We start from the raw sequence: 18587 nt of genomic DNA, 5'->3' as shown, positions 1-18587 counted from the left end.
ATCTCTCTACCTGAACAGCCCGCATTATAATTCTAGCATCAATTACACTCAAAAACACAGACGGCGGCGCCGACTTTTGCCGTGCGGCGAGTGCTGTTTTATGTCTTGCTGTGTTAATTTTCATTTCATGTAACATCCATTCGAGCAAACATGGCTTGTTCGGTACACATACACACGCTTTTCATCAGTTTCAGCTGAACGATTGGAGAAGAGAAAACAATTGATTTCGTCTACCCCTGTCGTGCATCATCATGGGTAGCATCTTGGGGCGGGTGGAAAAGTCACTTTATTGGAACATTGGAGAAATTTCCTTTGTAGGAAAAGTAGCCAGCTAGTTTTTGTTCCCTCTAATGTCTGTTTCGCTTCATTCATGTTCAATCGCACTGATCGCGTCTCTGATGTTGTTGTTGTTGTTGTTGTTGTGGGGGTGAACCAGCATATTGACCGGCATTGCACGTGTGTGTGTGTGTGTGTATACCGTCGATACATAACCTCACCCCGGGAACGCACATATCTGGCTCCGTCTTCTTTATGGCATTTAATTTTCACTTTCACCCATCACAACACTTAACGGTTGGAAATCGAATGCCTTCCACTAGGCTTTTGTAACCCTAGCCACCCAGGGTGTGTTGGATGTGAATGAAAATTCAATAGCACCAGCCAGTAATAGCTGCACCGATATGGGAATGTATCCGGCCCACGGGGGCATCCATCAATTGCACAATAGAAAAACAAATATTTAATGAGGCTTGTTAAAATTACATCCCCGGTGTGCGATGTTAACAGTAACATTTAACATCGTACAGGTTGTACTTTCTTGCGTTGGATGCTGGTGTAATTGTGCTGTACAGATAAATCATGTATCGATACATGGTGGAAAGATTTTACTTAAAAGTAAATGCTTGATAAACAAATATTATTTTGAAACTATCAGTGCGATTCGTATTCAATATTTATAAATATGTGCTTCAGTTAAAATTACAGGTTTGATGGAACTAATAAGAAATTTTCTATTCTGAGTACTAGTAATGCTATGTGATTCTTTGCCGAAAAAATGCTCCAAGAAAATAAAGAAGCTTTATTTATTTCTACAGCCAATTGATCAAGTATTCCGATCTCATGATCGTGTTGTACTATCGCGAACGAAGTTGTGTTCGTATGGCCAATAATTCCCCCGGATTGAGGACATTCTCAAGATGCACTCACACGTGCTGTGAGTTTGTATTGCGAAGTTAAGCATCTAACCTTCTCATTGTTGGGTGAGGAGAAGTTTGCGAAAGTTCTCACTTTTCCCGCTTAACTAAATGGCGCCTTTCGATTTTTAAATTTTAAATCAGGGTCGTAAAAGAAAAACATAACACAACACCCCCCCAAGTAAGACACGATTAAAGCTGAAGAAGTAGCACTTGTCCAATTGCTACTGTGTCCGAGTGGTTCACATTGGGAAGTGTTTTAATATTGCAATGGACTCGTGTAGCTGATAGAAAACCGGAGGCCCATTTGAGCACGAGCAGCAGTTGTTGATATACTGTTTAATGAATTTGAAGTGTTTTATGATGATTTATTAAGATTCAAAATCCATCACTTGGACACAACCGCCCTTGTATGTGTGCAACGTTGCAAAGTGTCTTTGCGCGCGCGCGCGTGTAGTGTCTCTAGTACGCCAAGACCTTCAAATGTGGTGGCAAAAGTTTAGACTAAAGAAGCACACCCAAGCGCTTAAAGGAGGTGTTGCTAAAGCTGCTGAGCGTTTCGTATCGTTTCGCTTGAGGGCTTGCTTTTCATTTACATTGAATGAAATTAGTATGGATGGAGGGGAAAAAATCACCTGACGGGCTTTGGGTTCCCTTTCGGTTGGTCTCCACCGGTGAAGTGTTTGTGCACTACGCCGCTAGTTGTGACCTCCAGCTGACCTACCTACGGCCAGTTTGGCAATATGGCAATATTAATATGTTTGTATAATACGATTGTAGGGTGGCACGTGCCGCTAGGTAAAGATTTTATGCGACACGCAACCGATTCCATCATTATGAATTGAATTTATTAAATGGGAATGTGTTTCGCTAAAATTATAACCGAATGATGTAAGCAATGTACATATTAAATCGTCCTATTCATATGGTTGCAATATTGTAGCATTAAAATTTTCCGCTTCAATATACCGATTTTTAAAGTAACTGCAGAACATTCTGTAAATCATCAATTTTTTAAGCTTTAACAATCACTCACCATGAGTAAGGATGATAAATCACTTCCCTCGATTTAACTAGTGAGCGCATTCAGCTTCATTTACCCAACCCGGGTGCATTCCCACGGTTTGTAAAAGATGCTGCCCCATCGACAGTGTTTATTTTGCCGTCTGTGTGAGGTGCCGAACTAACACCTACCCCAAATGAATCGTATATGTGCCGTTACGTTCCGTCCATGGGTCGTCCAGACAGCGCACTACTGAAAATTTCCAACACCTTTCCCAAAGTAGGGGGAATCACGCCTGAAACTGTAAAGCCCCATGGCTAAGCCGATTACAGCCTTTTTTCGTGGAAAGGATTTTCATTTCACTCCCTTATCCATTGCTCACGACGACGGCAATGACGGGCGGTTTGTTGCTTTGCAATGTTTGGGGTGGTTCTCAGCTATTTCAGCCTTCAAAAAGACGTGGCCTTCGAGTAGACCGGCTGGTTTCATATGGGTACGTATGGCACCCTTCACGAGGGCCACCGGTTTTTTTTTAATGTGTGTGGTTTCTTTCGGTATGATTATCACGCATAATCGTAAAGTGGAGTCGGTTCGTTTACGGTAGCTAGTGGGCTGCCACCTTAAGAAAGTGTAGCGGTTGATTATTTTCTTCTTTTACTGTTGCTTTAATAAAAGCAGCCAATTTTGCTTCATAGTTTTCGGTTTTTATTACGGTTAGTTAATTTTTGTGCTACCAGAGCAGGTTAAAAAATGTCAGGAGAAGAACGGAACGGTCTAGCGGAGATTTGGGAAAGCGGGCAAGCCCCAATAAGCGATGAACGTTTGACATTTCGATACGAGGCAGGCATAGTAAAAATTATAATTCCAACCAGGTGCTGTACCTTTGATCTTTAAGTTTTATTAGTTTTCCGGCTGGACCCAATCGATAACGATGTGTGTTTCATTTTTTGGAAGTTGTAAAACGACTTGTGATATAATTGATGCAAATAAGCTGAATATGAATGATTGAGAGCTTTTGTTTGCGATATTAGATTAATTTGCTCTTAAATGTCAACAGTTGTTGTTCAATATTTCATGACAAATTCCTCACGGAATTAGCTTTATTGTTTAATCTTCAGTTAAAAAAAATAAATCAAATTTTTCTTCTTAAAAACAAGTATTAAAGCAAAAATCAACTCACGTTAGAGAGGTTGGAGGATTTTGTTGGTTGCATCACTGCATGCTGCCCATGCAACCCACCGTACAAATGTGACCATTGAGGTCGAAAGAAAGGGTGTAATACTGGAATCACCACCAAAGAAGCCATAACTCGTTAGCACACAAGCTAGATAGATGGATGGTGATCCTAGTCGTAGATGGTACTGGTTGAAGAACCACTGCAGAGACAAAAAAACACAAGACGATCATAAAAAAAGCTGATCCCAATTAAGCGGGGGGGAGGCAATAAATGTTACAGCCTACACTGGTGCTACCAGGCGAATGTATCCGATCGCCACCAAAAGTCTATATCCGTCTTTAAGCAGCAGCGAGAGAGGATCAAGAACGCACCATGAATCCACCACGATCAACACGATGATGTTGCTGTTTGGGGAAGGCTTTTTTGTATTCTTCTTTCGGTTTTGCTGGCATGAGCTTTTTCGGTGAACATGGTTACTACCCTTGCTGCTCAAGTCACTTGCGTCATGGTATTAAATTAGAATGTAGCACCATGCGAAGGTTGCATCTTGCAAACGCCACATGCCACCCCGGTGTGCCCGGGTTTTTGGTTGGCTTGGTAACGCATAATTATGAGTGTCATTCTGTCGTGTCCCTGAAACCGGCTCAAACTTTTACGCAGGCTTACAGTGTATATGCTGAAGGTTTAAAAATTGAGCTTCTGGTGCTTGAGCCTTGATCATCTAACCGTTTGCTCTGGTAGCAGACGTTTCAATCACATTACGTACCAATCTTCCTGAAAGAGGTGTCTTCCCTCCAAACAAAAAATCAACACAATGCCAACGGGATTAGCCATTTTACAGCTCCCCAAACCGGATAAGGTTAACCCGTAGCAATAAAATGCGATATCTAGTCCGCGAAACGATCGTGCACGCGCTGCCATTTTGTGTCTTACCAACAGGTTTTCTTCAACTGCTGCAGATATTAGCACCGCCCGAAACAGGATCCTCTCACGATGAATGTAGTCTTCGTGGCTGGCCCAATATGTCACACCGGTCGCCTTTTCGCTTTTTTGGGGGATTTTTAATCCTTTTTTTTTGTTTGTTGTCTTAAGGTTGCGTGATTACGTTTCTCATGCATTTAAAGTGGAGAGAGCCACTTGCCCAAGGATAACACCTCTTTTGAGTTCACTTTCTCGCCCAACCGAAACCGTGCCAATTACCGTCTGGTTGTCATTTATTTCCTTCATTTTGTCTTTCTGCAGCAAGGGTTCCACTCTGTTCCTCTCGCTTTATTCACATTCTTCGTCTACGGTTCCCTTTCGCTGTGCGGTTAATTATCTGTGTTGCATTTATTTCTTTTAGACGAGTGGTGTTCATTTTAAATGTTTTTGGTAGAGGAAGAAAAAACGATATATATCGTACCATTCTTGGTTAAAATATAAGGGCATTTAAAATATTCAACTTTCCGGTGACCATTATTTTACGCCCAGCCGCGCAGTTTGTATGAATTTTAATTATGCAACGAATGATCGTAATGTGCAATCTTATGTGCTGGTAATATTGTTAATCTCCGTAAAGAAAAAGAACCCTTTCTAGAAGCGTTCACATGAACTTTTGAGTTGCCCGTCCGGATGGATTTGATTTTATTACCACAGTGTGTGCCGCAAGTTATGTTTTTCCTTCGCTTCGTTTGCTATCGTGTGAAAGCAGAATTTTCACACCTTTCTTGCGTTCTCCGCCTCCCTCCCCCAACAGCAAGGTTAAAAGGGGTTTTCAATGTTTCTGCTCTTTCTTCTGTGACAAATTTGCAATCTATTCTTTGTTGGCTAAGTAATGTCCGTGTCGTAAGTAAAGCAGAATGGATGCGTTCCATTAATTCGCTTGCTAAATTAGACATCCTCCGAGCCAGATCAGAGAGGATCATCAACGGAAAAAAGGGGGAAAAAAGATTAACCAAAGCTTTCCGTCATGGATGTGTGGATGGTTTTAAGTGCATTTTAAATTTTCTTTTTTTTCCATTTGAACACATCAGCGTTAGTAATTTTAATAAAAAAAAAAGCGAGACACACCCTTAAACCGGCGCACTCACCCGGAACGGACATTTGCCGTAAGATCACCAAAAAAAACCTAACCATGTGAACTGTTTGTTAACAAAAAAATTTAATACCCAAAACAACGTATTAAATGAAATGATGTTCGAATTATCTCGGGCGCGAGCTCTTGCAGAGGGATCCATCCAAAAAAAGGGACGCATCCGTGGCGCACCCGAATGGCTTCATTTTTGTTTTGTGTTATTTGCTACCCTTCTGTGACGACATGGCATAAAAATGGTTGCATATCTAATCGTACGCTCATTTAAATTCGCTCCTTACGCTGGATGGGTTCTGTTCGCGGGTGGGACCCACTTTCTCATCTCGACTTCATCAAATTGGACATTTTGTTACGGGAGTTGGTTTCATCCTTCGTTGCCCTTTTCCTTCTTCTTCTTCGTAATGCCATTCTAAGAACCTTTCATCAAAACTACCGCGGTTGATGTGAAAAAATAGACAGTCAACTAAATAAAAAAAGTCCTCCATCGGGAAAAAGATATGTGTGTGCATGCCGTCCGTCCGAAATTCGTTTCTTCGCTTCGTTGCGTTATTAGAAACAAATGAATTTTGAAGATCAAACCACCGCGATAGTAGTTTCCGGCCATCAATAGCTTAATTACCATTCTGTCTTGAAGTTCGCTCCGTTGCTTTGGATCTGGTCGCTTTTTCGCTGTCGACGTCTTACGACTCGATCACACAAACCATCCCGCAACATGAACGAAACATGACAACGGAGGAAGAGTAGACAACAACAACAAAAACCCATCCTAACTTGCGATCCTCGATCTGCTGTCTGTTTGCGGCTTCCAGCGAGACGATAATTTTAGTTTTGTTTATTTTATTCCAGTTTTGTTGCGTTGGGGTCTGGGGATGTTTAGGCGCATTTTTGTTGCGGTCACCTTTGTATGTGTTCTTGTCTCGTGAACATTCCGATCGTGATGGAACATTTTTTTTATGTTTCATTTTTGAGCATGGGAGATTTTCACAGCTCACCGAAACCATATTTATTGTTTGACGCGTTTGTTCAACGCGGTGGAGGTGGGCACGATGCAATCAAAAAACAATTAAAAGCAATTTTGTCTACCGTCACCTGAACGGGATTTGGGATGCGTTTGCGGGTTGGTATTTTGTTTTTGTTTTAGACGGAGTTACAAATGAAGATACAGTGAGGAAGTTGTATTGGTATCTGTGGATAATAAGGTAAGAAAAAGGGGAAATTAAATTGAAGGTGTAAAGAGGTAAAATTGCATGACAAGATGGTAAGATAATGTTGGTGTTTAAAGCAGAATAACTTAATGGAACAGAGTTGTCATGCAGGAGACATCTTCTTGGGGAGTTTTGGTCTAAACGAGATTCAATTCAGGACTTTATTTGTATTCCTTGAAACGTTGAAGTTCCTTGAAGAATGGGGTGTCTTCAATCTTTGATCAGTCGAATTTGTTTTATACTTGACTAAACGTCATACTTAATAAGTTTATTTCGTAGCCAAATTATGAGTTTTTCTTACTGGAACCAAGTCCACAATATCATGCGAATACCTGATTCTTATATATACAATATACGCGAAGTCTTAGCAAGAAATTCGAGTAAAATCAGAAATGTATATTGTTACACTACTGTTACCATTTCTGATAGAAACAAAACAAAAAAAAAGTTCCGTACGTTTAAGAATTCTCAACCATACCATCTTAAGCATAGTACCACGCGAGTTCCGACAGGAAGCCACGGTCGATTTACGATGCGCGCGTTGCGTGATTATGCCGCGCGTGGATTCTATTTTGCAGGAAACACGAAATTGCTCATTCATAGCCCAAACCCCTCACAGATGCGGAGGCCTGTGTCTTATTTCCCGGTGCCTTCCTGGTGCATAGATGCGTGCATACGGTTTCAATCACTAGCAAACGGACGGAGACGTAGTTAAATTTAATACACCGTTTGGAAGCGAGTAAGTTCTTCGGTGAAAATAGAAATTGTTTCGATGGTTGAGCAGTATTCATGTACTGCGCCGCCGCACCGTTTGACATATCCGGTCTTCAACGTGACACACACAAACCAGCAGCGGATGTACAGCGAAGTTACGTCCATCAGTACATTGAGGTGTGTTTCACTTCGATTTTGTCGAAACGATCAACCACTCGAAGGGATACGTATAGCCGCATGTCCATGCATGAATGCTGCCCCGATGTGGTTCTTGCTTGGGGTCTAGTTTAGCTTCGGGGCGTTGTTACGTTTCTATAGTTGTTGGGTAGCAATCTTATTTCTTAACCTACGTTAGACGAACCATGTCCAGGTTGGACACTTGACCGGACACCTTCCAATACCTATAGTCAGCTTTCTTACCATGCTCCACAGGCAATTGTTTTTGGTGAAACTCTCACTTATTGTTTGTGCAATGGTTGTATTGCGACACGAGCAGCACTTCATGCTACATTAAGTCGGAATATTTACCACCTAAGATTAATTTTTGCTTTAAGTATTCTAGAATTGAAACTTCCAGTACATCCTCTCTATTACGCGATCCGAAAGACGCAATGAAATATGATGAAATTTATAATGCCATCTTTCCCGTTCTGAGCTGACATGATAAACAGCAGCCGCTTTAGTTTATCACTCCTGAGGTGTTTATGAAATATCCATCAAACGGAAAAAAATACGGCCACCTTTTTCCTCGCACCGGTTCTTAGCGCGTGCTACACCTAGGCGCGCACATTGTTCTAGGTAAACTGGCCGTGTTGGGTGTTGTGATGCCACAAACGGGAAAAGTTCCCACGAGCACACACCAACTACCTGCCGGCGGCATTATTGTTCGTGGATAATAAATTTGATCTTAATTGCCGACTGACCAAAACAACTCCCCCCGCCTTCCGGCCAGTTAGATGGTGAAGATGCCTTGGTTAGAAGCTAAGCGGCGCTAACTAGTGGTACATGGCGTACCATTTCCATTACCGAAGACGAGATGTATGAACAATTATTTTAAAAACTATGCAATTTCACTGGCATTTCCTTTTGCGCCGGGTGATAGCCGACCATTACAGGGGTTGACGCACAAAGGGTGATTTCTGTTCAGCTGGCATGTACGATCCGTTACTTGTAACTTGCATTGCAAATTGCATTCGGGAGAGTCTGTTTGTCCTGTAGAGAAATCTAAGGTGACTCATCGTTTCATTTACCAACAGTTCCCGTTCCTCGAACCTGATCTGATGTGATCAATCACACCTGCCACCCCCGGAGGGCGCAAGTAAGAGCGTCCACAAGCGTGTCTCAGGACAGGATATGGTTGCAGGCATGGTTCGATGTAAACATTCCACACGCAATTACGCATCCGTAAAGTCGTCCTCCTGAAGATGGGTCGTCTAAATCGCAAACAAACTACAAGGAGCGTTACGTACCACGCCCATTCCTTCCCACGGTGGTATGCCGATGTGTAATAACGTCAGCGCAGTACGAACCTTACGGATCGCTCTTGGTGTAATAAAATTCTGAATGAAAAATTTTACCATTCCACATTACCCCACACACACACGCCGTCGGTGTTTGAGAATTTGTGCGACGTTCGAATCACGGCAAACAAAGAACCTGAAGCTTATATTTCCCTCTTACCGGGAGCGCAATAACTGTGTGCCTCCGGGGGGCATTAAACATTTCTTTTGCGTGCTTCGTTGGGCCAATATAATCGTTGCGAAGAAGAAATGAATGAACTTGAGCTTTGTACACGAACGCATACCATGAATGGATGGAGAAGAAACGGTGTGCACCCGAATATGAAGGAAAGAAAACCCCGCTTTTGTCTAATCGTGCATTATGATACACACGTCGTACCTTGAATCCTTTACGAAGTGCCACTTAAAACATTCCAAACTTTTACCAATGACCGTGTGTGTGTGCATAACCTGAAACTTCGTGCATACCTTGGGGCCATTTTTCGATGCATCCTTTCATTTTGCAACCATAAAATGTGCATGAAATGATTGAGAAATTTGATGATGGTTCTCCGCATCGGTAGAAAAGTAATTATTTCCTGTTCATAATTTTAGAAATGCTACATCGATTAATCGTAACGTTTATTAATAAAACATTTTTGCTTTTTCTTTTCTTCCTCTAGGTACTGGAAGCTCTCCTGCCCAAAATTCTACCCGAAGTACCAGCCCCAACGTGCCGAACGGTCACCTGCCGTTGCCCCAGCAGCAATCGCAGGTTCATCCCCAGCAGCAGCAACTGCAACATCACTCCGGTACGGTGCCGGTGCTTCAGGCGCACCAGCAACAGGCACCGCAGCCCACACAGCACCCGCCGCAGCAGCAGCAGCAGCATTCCCAGTCCCATTCGCCCTCGCTGCCGCACTCGGCCCAACAGCAAGTGCACCTTCAGCAGCAGCAACAGCAGCAGCAGGCTGCCCTACAGGCGGCCCTCCAGCAACAACCGCCCCAACTGCAGCAGCAAACATCACAACAGTCATCCCATCATCTTAACAGCAGCTCGAGCAGCTTAGGCAACATAACGCCCACCTTCGTCGCACAGCCACAGGTACAGGAGGACTGGGATACAAATAAGGCTCGAGGCTATATTTGCCCCCAAAAAATAAGCAGAGCTTTATGCTTGTAAAAAAATAACAACAAACGGTCCATCAAAATGGCAGTGGCAGCAACGCATTATTATAGGATCATATGAAACGGAACGTTCGAGTCGCTGATATTCTTCCCTTTTTTTAAGAGGTTGGGAATCATAATAAGGCACCGGAAGGGTGATTTTTGATACAAACACACACACCCTGTTCGTGATCGTTCTCCATCTCCGAATGGCGAATATCTGGCACCGATCGTTATCTCACCTTCCCGGTCGATCTCGTTCACCATCTTCCGCTTCAAAATGCGCACCATTTCTCGTGGATTGATTTTCCACGCTCTGCCTAATGGTTCAGACTAATTTCCCGAGTGATCACCGCACGTTGTGTAGGGGGTGTGGTCACCGAATTGCTGTCGATTTGTGTGCCCGAGATCGAGCATCAGCGAACGAAACGCGATACTGATTTGTATGAGCGTGTGTTGCTGATGTTTCACATTCTACCCGGCCCGATGCGCGAGAGTATTTCCTTTCCTGCTCAAGAATTAAAACCACAAAAAGTGGACAGACAATAAAAATTAACAACCACAACAACAACAAAAAAAAACAGCGCAACAGCAGCAGACAAACGAACGGTTAGGTTGTGTTATTAAATTCGTTAAATGCGAGCGTTTTTTCGTCTCCCGAATCTTTCCGTGTTCCTTGCACAGTAAAGGAACCATCAGCAACTGAAGCGAATAAGGAAATTGGGGAGAATTTTTTCTCACGATTTTATTAGTACGCCTGGGTCTTTTTTGTTTTGTTTCTGTTAATGCTGTTTTGCCCCGTCGCCGGTACCGTCATTTTGTCGCGACGTTTTCGGGACGGTTTTATGTTGTCTCGCTTCGGGTTTTGGAAATCGTTTTTGGACGTTTTTTGGTAGAATGACTTATGGTTTTATCGCACGCATCGATGCAACCGAACAACACTTGAAATTATGTTCGGTTTTGTTAGGGGTTCGCTTTATGTTTTCTTTGCTGAGCACTTTTAATGGGACGTTCAGAGAGACGTTAATTCGGTGGTAGGCTTTAATGTGGGATTGGAATATTTCTATTCCCTTACTAAAAACAAAACCCCTTCCCCCTTCGCTTCCGATGTTGAGGGGAGAAACTTTTGCTTTATCCATTCCGAAGTCGTAAAACGTTCAATTATTTCACCGTTTATTCTAATGATATCGTCCCATCGGGGGGATGAATATTATTCGAAATTATATTAGTTATGCGTTTTCAAGTGTCGATTTAACAGTCTGCGCCAATTTGGGAGGAAATAGTTTCATTTGAAAAGGGAATGAAAAGCTACCAATTACGATCGTTTTTTTCGTAGAAATATAATTTTACGATGTGGTTTCGTTATGGTTGCATCATCGAATCGAATCCCATTTCAATTAAGCATTCGGGTGTTTTGTGGAAATTATTTGAATTTAAGTACGCCAACATATGCGTACGCTTTGTCCATTAGCAATGATTATCGATGTTGAAAGGCAGATATAGTAAACATGAATAAAATGGCCCTAAATTTGTGCATCTTCCCTGTGAATAATTTTAAACACTCCTTGGGAAAGCAACGTACGAGGCACATTAACCGCGAGTTGTGTGACTTGCACGAATATGGTTTGGAAAATGATAGTGTCGAATAGACCAGTCAGTGACAAAATAATGGGTTTTCTGTAGGGAAAATGATGCCTGCCACTGGTGAAGTTTATAATCACCAGGTTCTAACACACGAACCACAGTAACCGAAATTCTTACCGTCGTACATCCTATTCTAACATTTTGTATTTTTTGTCTTCTCATTCCATACACCCATCCCGGTCGGCATTATCATCCCGTCAGTCTCCGACTGTGAATTCCTTTAAAACGGCGTCCCTCAACGGTGTTGGTTTGCACGTGAACGGAGGAGGGGATTTAAATATGCCCGGTGGTCCAACAGTAACGCCTGGAACACCGAACACAAAGGCAAAGGTAAGTGATGATTGTGCCCCATGTCGCCGAGCCATCCATTTCCGGTTTCAATTTCACGACTCACGCGATACAGCGTGAATGTAAAACGGTTTGATATAGAATTCAGCTTAGATGAATTTTATCATTTTTCACTTCAATGTCCTCCAACTGACCAAAACTTTCGACACACCCACTTGTTCGCATTAAGAAAAAAGTTTCCCATCGTTAATAATATTGTAACTATTGCACATTTTTATCACGATCGCACAAAGGAAGGAGGCATTAGATTACCGAAAGTATAAAATATTCATTCAAATCGATTGTGCGAGACGCCCAAAAGCAGACGATCGTTTGCTGAGAAGATTCTCACGCTGACGCCCGGAATCGGATGCGGTTCGGCTGGCGCGATGGCGAGGCTTTTGCAAAAGATGTCCATCCAGCGAGGCGCGGCTGTCATCATCATTGCAAGATGGGTGATACCCACCATCATCATCAGCCGATCATCGCGTCACGCGTGTCTAACGATGCATTTGTAACCGCGCATCACGACGAACTAATGCCCTTCGTTTTTTTTTGCGCGCGCGAACAAAAAACTTAATCTTTTTTCGGGGTGCGTCTTTTAGATGCACTTTTTGTTGAGGCAAAGGAAGATTGTATAATAAAGTGGCAACCACAACAAAAAAAAAAAACAATCTCCTAATTAATCGTTCGTTATTTGCAATTTCCTGTGACTGCAGCTGAGACTGCATTTTAAGATGCTTGTCTGTTGTATATGCGACCCGTTTCCATTTTCAACACTCCCATGAGTTGATTTAAAATAATTCGCTTGGCTTGACTTTTATGCAACCGGATACTCGACTTAGTGTAATTAATATGCTGCAAATGCTACACGACCTGGAACGAGATTATTATTTCCGCTTTATTTTCGCAAGTTATATCTTCTTCATTTTGAACCTCTCTCCATTAAACCCACAGGATGTATCACCACGGGTGAAGATCGTCGTTGCGCTCTACCCCTTCAAGGCGATCGAAAGTGGTGATCTTTCCCTCGAAAAGGTGAGTTACATTCTTTACAGTTTCCAGCGAAACTTCTAGCGCCAAATCTAATTCTGTGTCTCTTTGGTCTCCCTAGAATGCCGAATATGAGGTGATCGACGATTCACAGGAGCATTGGTGGAAGGTAAAGGATCAGCATGGCACAATCGGGTACATTCCGAGCAACTACGTCAAGGAGAAGGAGCTGCTCGGACTGCAAAAGTACGACTGGTACGTGGGCGACATGTCCCGGCAGCGTGCGGAATCACTCCTGAAGCAAAACGACAAGGAAGGCTGCTTTGTGGTGCGCAAATCATCCACCAAGGGTCTTTACACACTATCGCTACATACCAAAGTGTACGTAATTTATTTTTAATTAAACGCGCGTATAAGCAACGGGTTATAATGTGTGTTTACCATTTTTGTTTCGTTATCGCAGACCACAATCGCACGTGAAGCATTACCATATCAAGCAGAATGCTCGCAGTGAATTTTACCTATCCGAAAAGCACTGCTGTGAAACGATTCCGGATTTGATAAACTACCATCGCCATAACTCCGGTGGGCTTGCCTGTCGCCTTAAGACGTCACCGTGCGATCGTCCAGTGCCACCGACGGCTGGTTTATCTCATGGTATGTTACTTACTTTGACTATCAGTAGATTATAATTGAAAGAGCAATATTAACTACAATTAAAACTCAACAGACAAATGGGAAATTCATCCCTCGGAATTGATGATCCTGGAGGAGCTCGGTTCTGGACAGTTCGGTGTGGTACGGCGTGCCAAATGGCGTGGATCCATCGATACGGCCGTCAAGATGATGAAGGTTGGCACCATGTCGGAGGATGATTTCATTGAGGAAGCAAAAGTTATGACGTAAGTAATCTTACACGATATGAAGGTTTCGGATTGTATATAATTGTCATCTTTTATATTTATGATTCAATTTTAGTAAACTTCAACATCCCAACCTGGTGCAGCTGTATGGTGTTTGCTCGAAGCATCGACCCATCTACATCATCACCGAGTACATGAAGCATGGATCTCTGCTGAACTACCTACGAAGGCACGAGCAATCGCTGATTGGAAACATGGGACTGCTGCTGGATATGTGTATACAGGTAAAACAGGTGTTTGGCAAGCTGAAAGAGATGGTTGTCTAATAAATATTGCGCCTCCTCATCTTCAGGTCTGCAAGGGCATGTCCTATCTGGAGCGTCATAACTACATACATCGCGATTTGGCTGCACGCAATTGTTTGGTCGGTTCGGAAAACACAGTAAAGGTGGCAGACTTTGGCCTGGCGCGGTATGTGCTGGACGATCAGTACACAAGCTCCGGTGGTACCAAGTTCCCCATCAAATGGGCCCCACCGGAGGTACTAAACTATACGCGCTTCTCCTCCAAGAGTGATGTTTGGGCATACGGTAAGTAAACATCTCGTGAGGATTAACTATCTTTAGAGCATATACCTAACTGTTTTTTTTTCTCCATCTTTCCCAGGTGTTCTGATGTGGGAAGTGTTCACGTGTGGCAAGATGCCGTACGGTCGCCTAAAAAATACCGAAGTCGTCGAACGTGTCCAGCGCGGCATCATACTGGAAAAGCCCAAAGCGTGCGCAAAGGAAATTTATGATGTACGTATCAGACTAATGTAACGAGTTTTTTTTCTTCCAACAAATGCTTTAATGTCTGTTTCTGTTACGTTTAAGGTCATGAAAAAGTGCTGGTCCCACAGTCCCGAGGATCGTCCCGGATTCCGAATACTGAAAGATCAGCTTGCCGCCGTCGCCCAGGGACTCACGGATTAGAAGAGTAGCGGTTCTAGAGTTGATTGAGTGGCATTTTACGTTACACTCGATGCGCCTAACTTTAAGCTAGTTCGATAAGCTCGATAGCTCGAAAATGTCTGAATCGATAACTAAGCGATGGCAAGCGTTAATCTCTTCTTTAATCTTCTTTTGTTTGATTACGAATGTATGTTCTTTTTTTTTGTAAAAACAATATCTCTAGACGAGGTAATTTAGCAAACCGGGTTAGTTCTGCCAGCGTAAACCTTTTATTTTAGGACACCGTCACTTAACGCAAACCTTTAAACAGAAGCTGCGTTTAAGCAAGACATTCGGCGGAGGAATTGAAAGTGAACATAGAGTGCCAGATTTATATGTTCTAGTATACGTTTGGGTTCCGTGTGTACACGGGTGAAGGCATCGTGCGGTACGCTATCCGGTTCTGTTTCAGTAAGCGATAAACTTTTCAAACATTAATGGAATCATTAAAATGACTGAGCGAAGCTAAGAGCTAATGTATGAGTACAGACGATAGCGAATAACAATAAACCGTGTGCGAATACTTGCTTCCTATGCGGTAGGGTCCGCATCTTTAAACATTACTATCGTTATATCGTAAAGCTATGATATACTATCTATAACATACACAACTGTAACTATGCTGCGGACGCGACGGTGTGCACATATGTTCGGAATTTCGCGAGTGATATAAAGTGATTGGAAGAAGCACACCAGAGCAACCAGACATCACACGATGCTGCGAGTATTCCAACCGTTTGTATGCGGTATTAGATTGTGCAGACATACTAACAAAACATACACACACAAAACACGAAATCTATCGTAACATACCAGGTCTCTTATAACTAAACAAAACCATGGGAAATTGTAAGGAAAAGTGAAATCAAACGTAACGTATTCGGCGGCGAGCACCATTTGCTGCTCTTAAACCCGCTAAGCTAGATTAATGAACTAATCGCAAAAAACAACGGCAGCCAACCGTGCTGCATTGATGGGAACATTTGTAGGAAGTATTTAAGTGATATTTAAGATTATATTTACCTGTTTCCTCTCCGTTCTCAAGTCTTCATCTCACGCGAAGGAGCTTTGTATTGGATATGCATTTCCTATCCTTTGTTTGCTTTATTGTATATAGGTTACTGATTTGTGAACTGTAAAAGCGAACTGGATTAACTTTTTTTCTTCCTTTCCAATTTTTACTTAGTTAATGTATCGATTGTCTTACGTTCATGGGCACTGCCCATTATCTCACCTCAACCGTTAGTGAATTGTATCTTTCTCATTTTGATTTACTTGATGTTAGAAGGTAAATGTTTTGATAATTCAATTTCGGCAAACATTTGCCATCGTCCGCAGGGATGAATATTTGAGCAGGTTGTCCGTGGTGTTACTACCATAGATAGAATTACGTTTTATTATTTAATTATCATCATCATCGTTCAATAAGCAAGGCAGCGGGTGTGTGCACCCGTACGGCTTACGATCTTTGCCCAATAATGATGATACCGAATTACCGATGAAACTCAAACTATAGTAGAGCGATCTATCCGTAGCAGGCAGAAAAAAAACGGTGGTAAGCTCCGCTTCTACTGATACTATTACTATGAACTACTACTATTACCTTTACTACCTAAGCAAACAGTTAATATATCAAATCAAACACGTACGATCGCTACGATACTGTGTGCGAGAGGAACCGAAATTGCCATTCGTTTTGTTTTGTTTGATGTTCAGAGCAAATAATGCAACACAACAGTCAGATCCAGATCGACCAGTAGCTATATCGATGGTGTTGTAACTTACGTCCGATGATGTGGTGTTGCTAAATGGATTTGAAATCAAAATGGAAACGAACAGTCGTCAGATGTAAATCCGTCAGATCACCCGCTAGGAGGGATGTAGCGATGAGATAGCAATATCGATAAACGAAGGGAAATAATAATAATACAAAACAGAAAGAATCACACACAAACACGAACCCAATGGCGTTAAAGCGTTGGTGGTATAAACTAGTAACTACAGTTAGCATAGATATCAAAATGTCAGCGTAAACGCGGTAAAGCAAAAAAATGCAGAATACAATAACAAAACCATTTACGGGAAAGCAAGCTAATCAGCTAATAGTCGTTAAATCGTTTTTTGTTTTGGTTTGAGTAGCGTACGAAGCATTCGCAAGAACCGACAAAACAATTCAAGCAAACTGCTGACGGATGATGAAATAAGAAGAGAAAAGAGAGAGAGGAAATACAGCAAAAAAAAACAAAACATATGCAGTGGATTAACAATATCAAAAAAAGAAGAAACAAAAACAAAAGCTAATCTAATGCTTTGAGAAGTGATTGAAACACGAAGGCCCAAAAAGGGAAACACTCTGCAGGTTTAAAAGCAATGTTTAACGACGTTTAAACCCAACTTGATCGCCGGTTTGAATTTCGCGACGGAACATTTGCAGCAGTGCGTTTGAATGCAAAATAAGAGGGCGGAAAAAAACGGAGCAAAACAAAATATGCCGATACCGATGGAAATCTTATTGGATAGATGTCGATCCATTTTTTTTACACTACAAATAAACAAAAAAGCAAAATGTCTTGTATGAAATGAAATGAACAAATGTTGTGTTTTGAAGCTTTGAACGAAATGTGATAATATCACGTTATTTTATAATATTTACAACCTTTAAGTCCCATGCCCCGTGGTACATTTCGTTAGCGGAACTTCATCCAAATGGTTAAGTGGGTCAACGTTGGGGGTGTGTACTTGTTCAATAAAAATGATTTATTGTGCGACCATTTGTAGAAAGTTTCTGAAGCTTCGCGACATGGATCTTCCTGAGCTGAGACAAACACACAAGCACCTTTATCGAAACGACACTGCTATATCGTTTCAATTAAAGGAAACGGATGAAACCTTCACATAAGGCCGCCGTGTGTTAAAGCTGTGGGATGACGAACCTGTCTGCTGCAGAGGCGTGCATACCTTTTAGATGCACCAAACGACTTAAAGCGGATCGCGGACCAGCAATGTGCGTGACATCATGCTTCTAATTCATCTCTCTTTCTTCGCTAGCGTTACCCCGTCACTAAACGCTTAGCAATTGTCGCGTTTGCGAACGCGATTCAGAAAAATTTATATATAGATGCCAATAGATGGCACCAATGGCTACATTTTCTTGTTGGACGGCAATGCCCTCAGATGTCTGTGTCAGAAGTTATTCAAGGAACCAAGTTCCATACCCTGTTTGAGAAAATGTAAAATTTTACTCATTTTTGCACCAAGTTTTGCCTATAACTCTGTCGGTATCCAACGGATCGCCAATCTTTAACCTGTGGTCGATAGACGGCACCAATGGCTACATTTTCTTTATGGACGGCCATGCCCTCAGATGTCTGTGCCAGAAGTTATGCGAGGAACCAAGTTCCATACCCTGTTTGAGAAAATGTAAAATTTTACTCATTTTTGCACCAAGTTTTGCCTATAACTCTGTCGGTATCCAACGGATCGCCAATCTTTAACCTGTCGTCGATAGATGGAACCAATGGCTACATTTTCTTCTTGGACGGCCATGCCCTCAGATGTCTGTGTCAGAAGTTATTCGAGGAACCAAGTTCCATACCCTGTTTGAGAAAATGTAAAATTTTACTCATTTTTGCACCAAGTTTTGCCTATAACTCTGTCGGTATCCAACGGATCGCCAATCTTTAACCTGTGGTCGATAGACGGCACCAATGGCTACATTTTCTTTATGGACGGCCATGCC

General features: G+C 42.3%; 1 protein-coding gene across 7 annotated transcripts in view; it reads left to right on the top strand.

The window, feature by feature from the left end:
- Positions 1 to 17433, top strand: part of LOC125775160 (tyrosine-protein kinase Btk29A-like) — a 71108-nt gene extending 53675 nt beyond the window's left edge. For all 7 annotated transcript variants that reach the window (XM_049445693.1, XM_049445692.1, XM_049445694.1 and 4 more), the window contains 10 exons: positions 9546 to 9967; positions 11875 to 12003; positions 12958 to 13038; positions 13115 to 13374; positions 13457 to 13650; positions 13724 to 13895; positions 13972 to 14140; positions 14209 to 14446; positions 14523 to 14656; positions 14732 to 17433. In XM_049445693.1, the coding sequence (XP_049301650.1) occupies positions 9546 to 9967; positions 11875 to 12003; positions 12958 to 13038; positions 13115 to 13374; positions 13457 to 13650; positions 13724 to 13895; positions 13972 to 14140; positions 14209 to 14446; positions 14523 to 14656; positions 14732 to 14830 (1898 nt within the window). In that variant the 3' untranslated portion in view covers positions 14831 to 17433. The remainder of the gene's footprint in view (positions 1 to 9545; positions 9968 to 11874; positions 12004 to 12957; positions 13039 to 13114; positions 13375 to 13456; positions 13651 to 13723; positions 13896 to 13971; positions 14141 to 14208; positions 14447 to 14522; positions 14657 to 14731) is intronic.
- The last annotated feature ends 1154 nt before the right edge of the window (positions 17434 to 18587 follow it).

This window comes from Anopheles funestus, chromosome 2RL, assembly GCF_943734845.2.
Source record: "Anopheles funestus chromosome 2RL, idAnoFuneDA-416_04, whole genome shotgun sequence".
Classification (NCBI taxonomy): domain Eukaryota; kingdom Metazoa; phylum Arthropoda; class Insecta; order Diptera; family Culicidae; genus Anopheles; species Anopheles funestus.
This window is presented reverse-complemented; position numbering and strand designations above follow the sequence as displayed.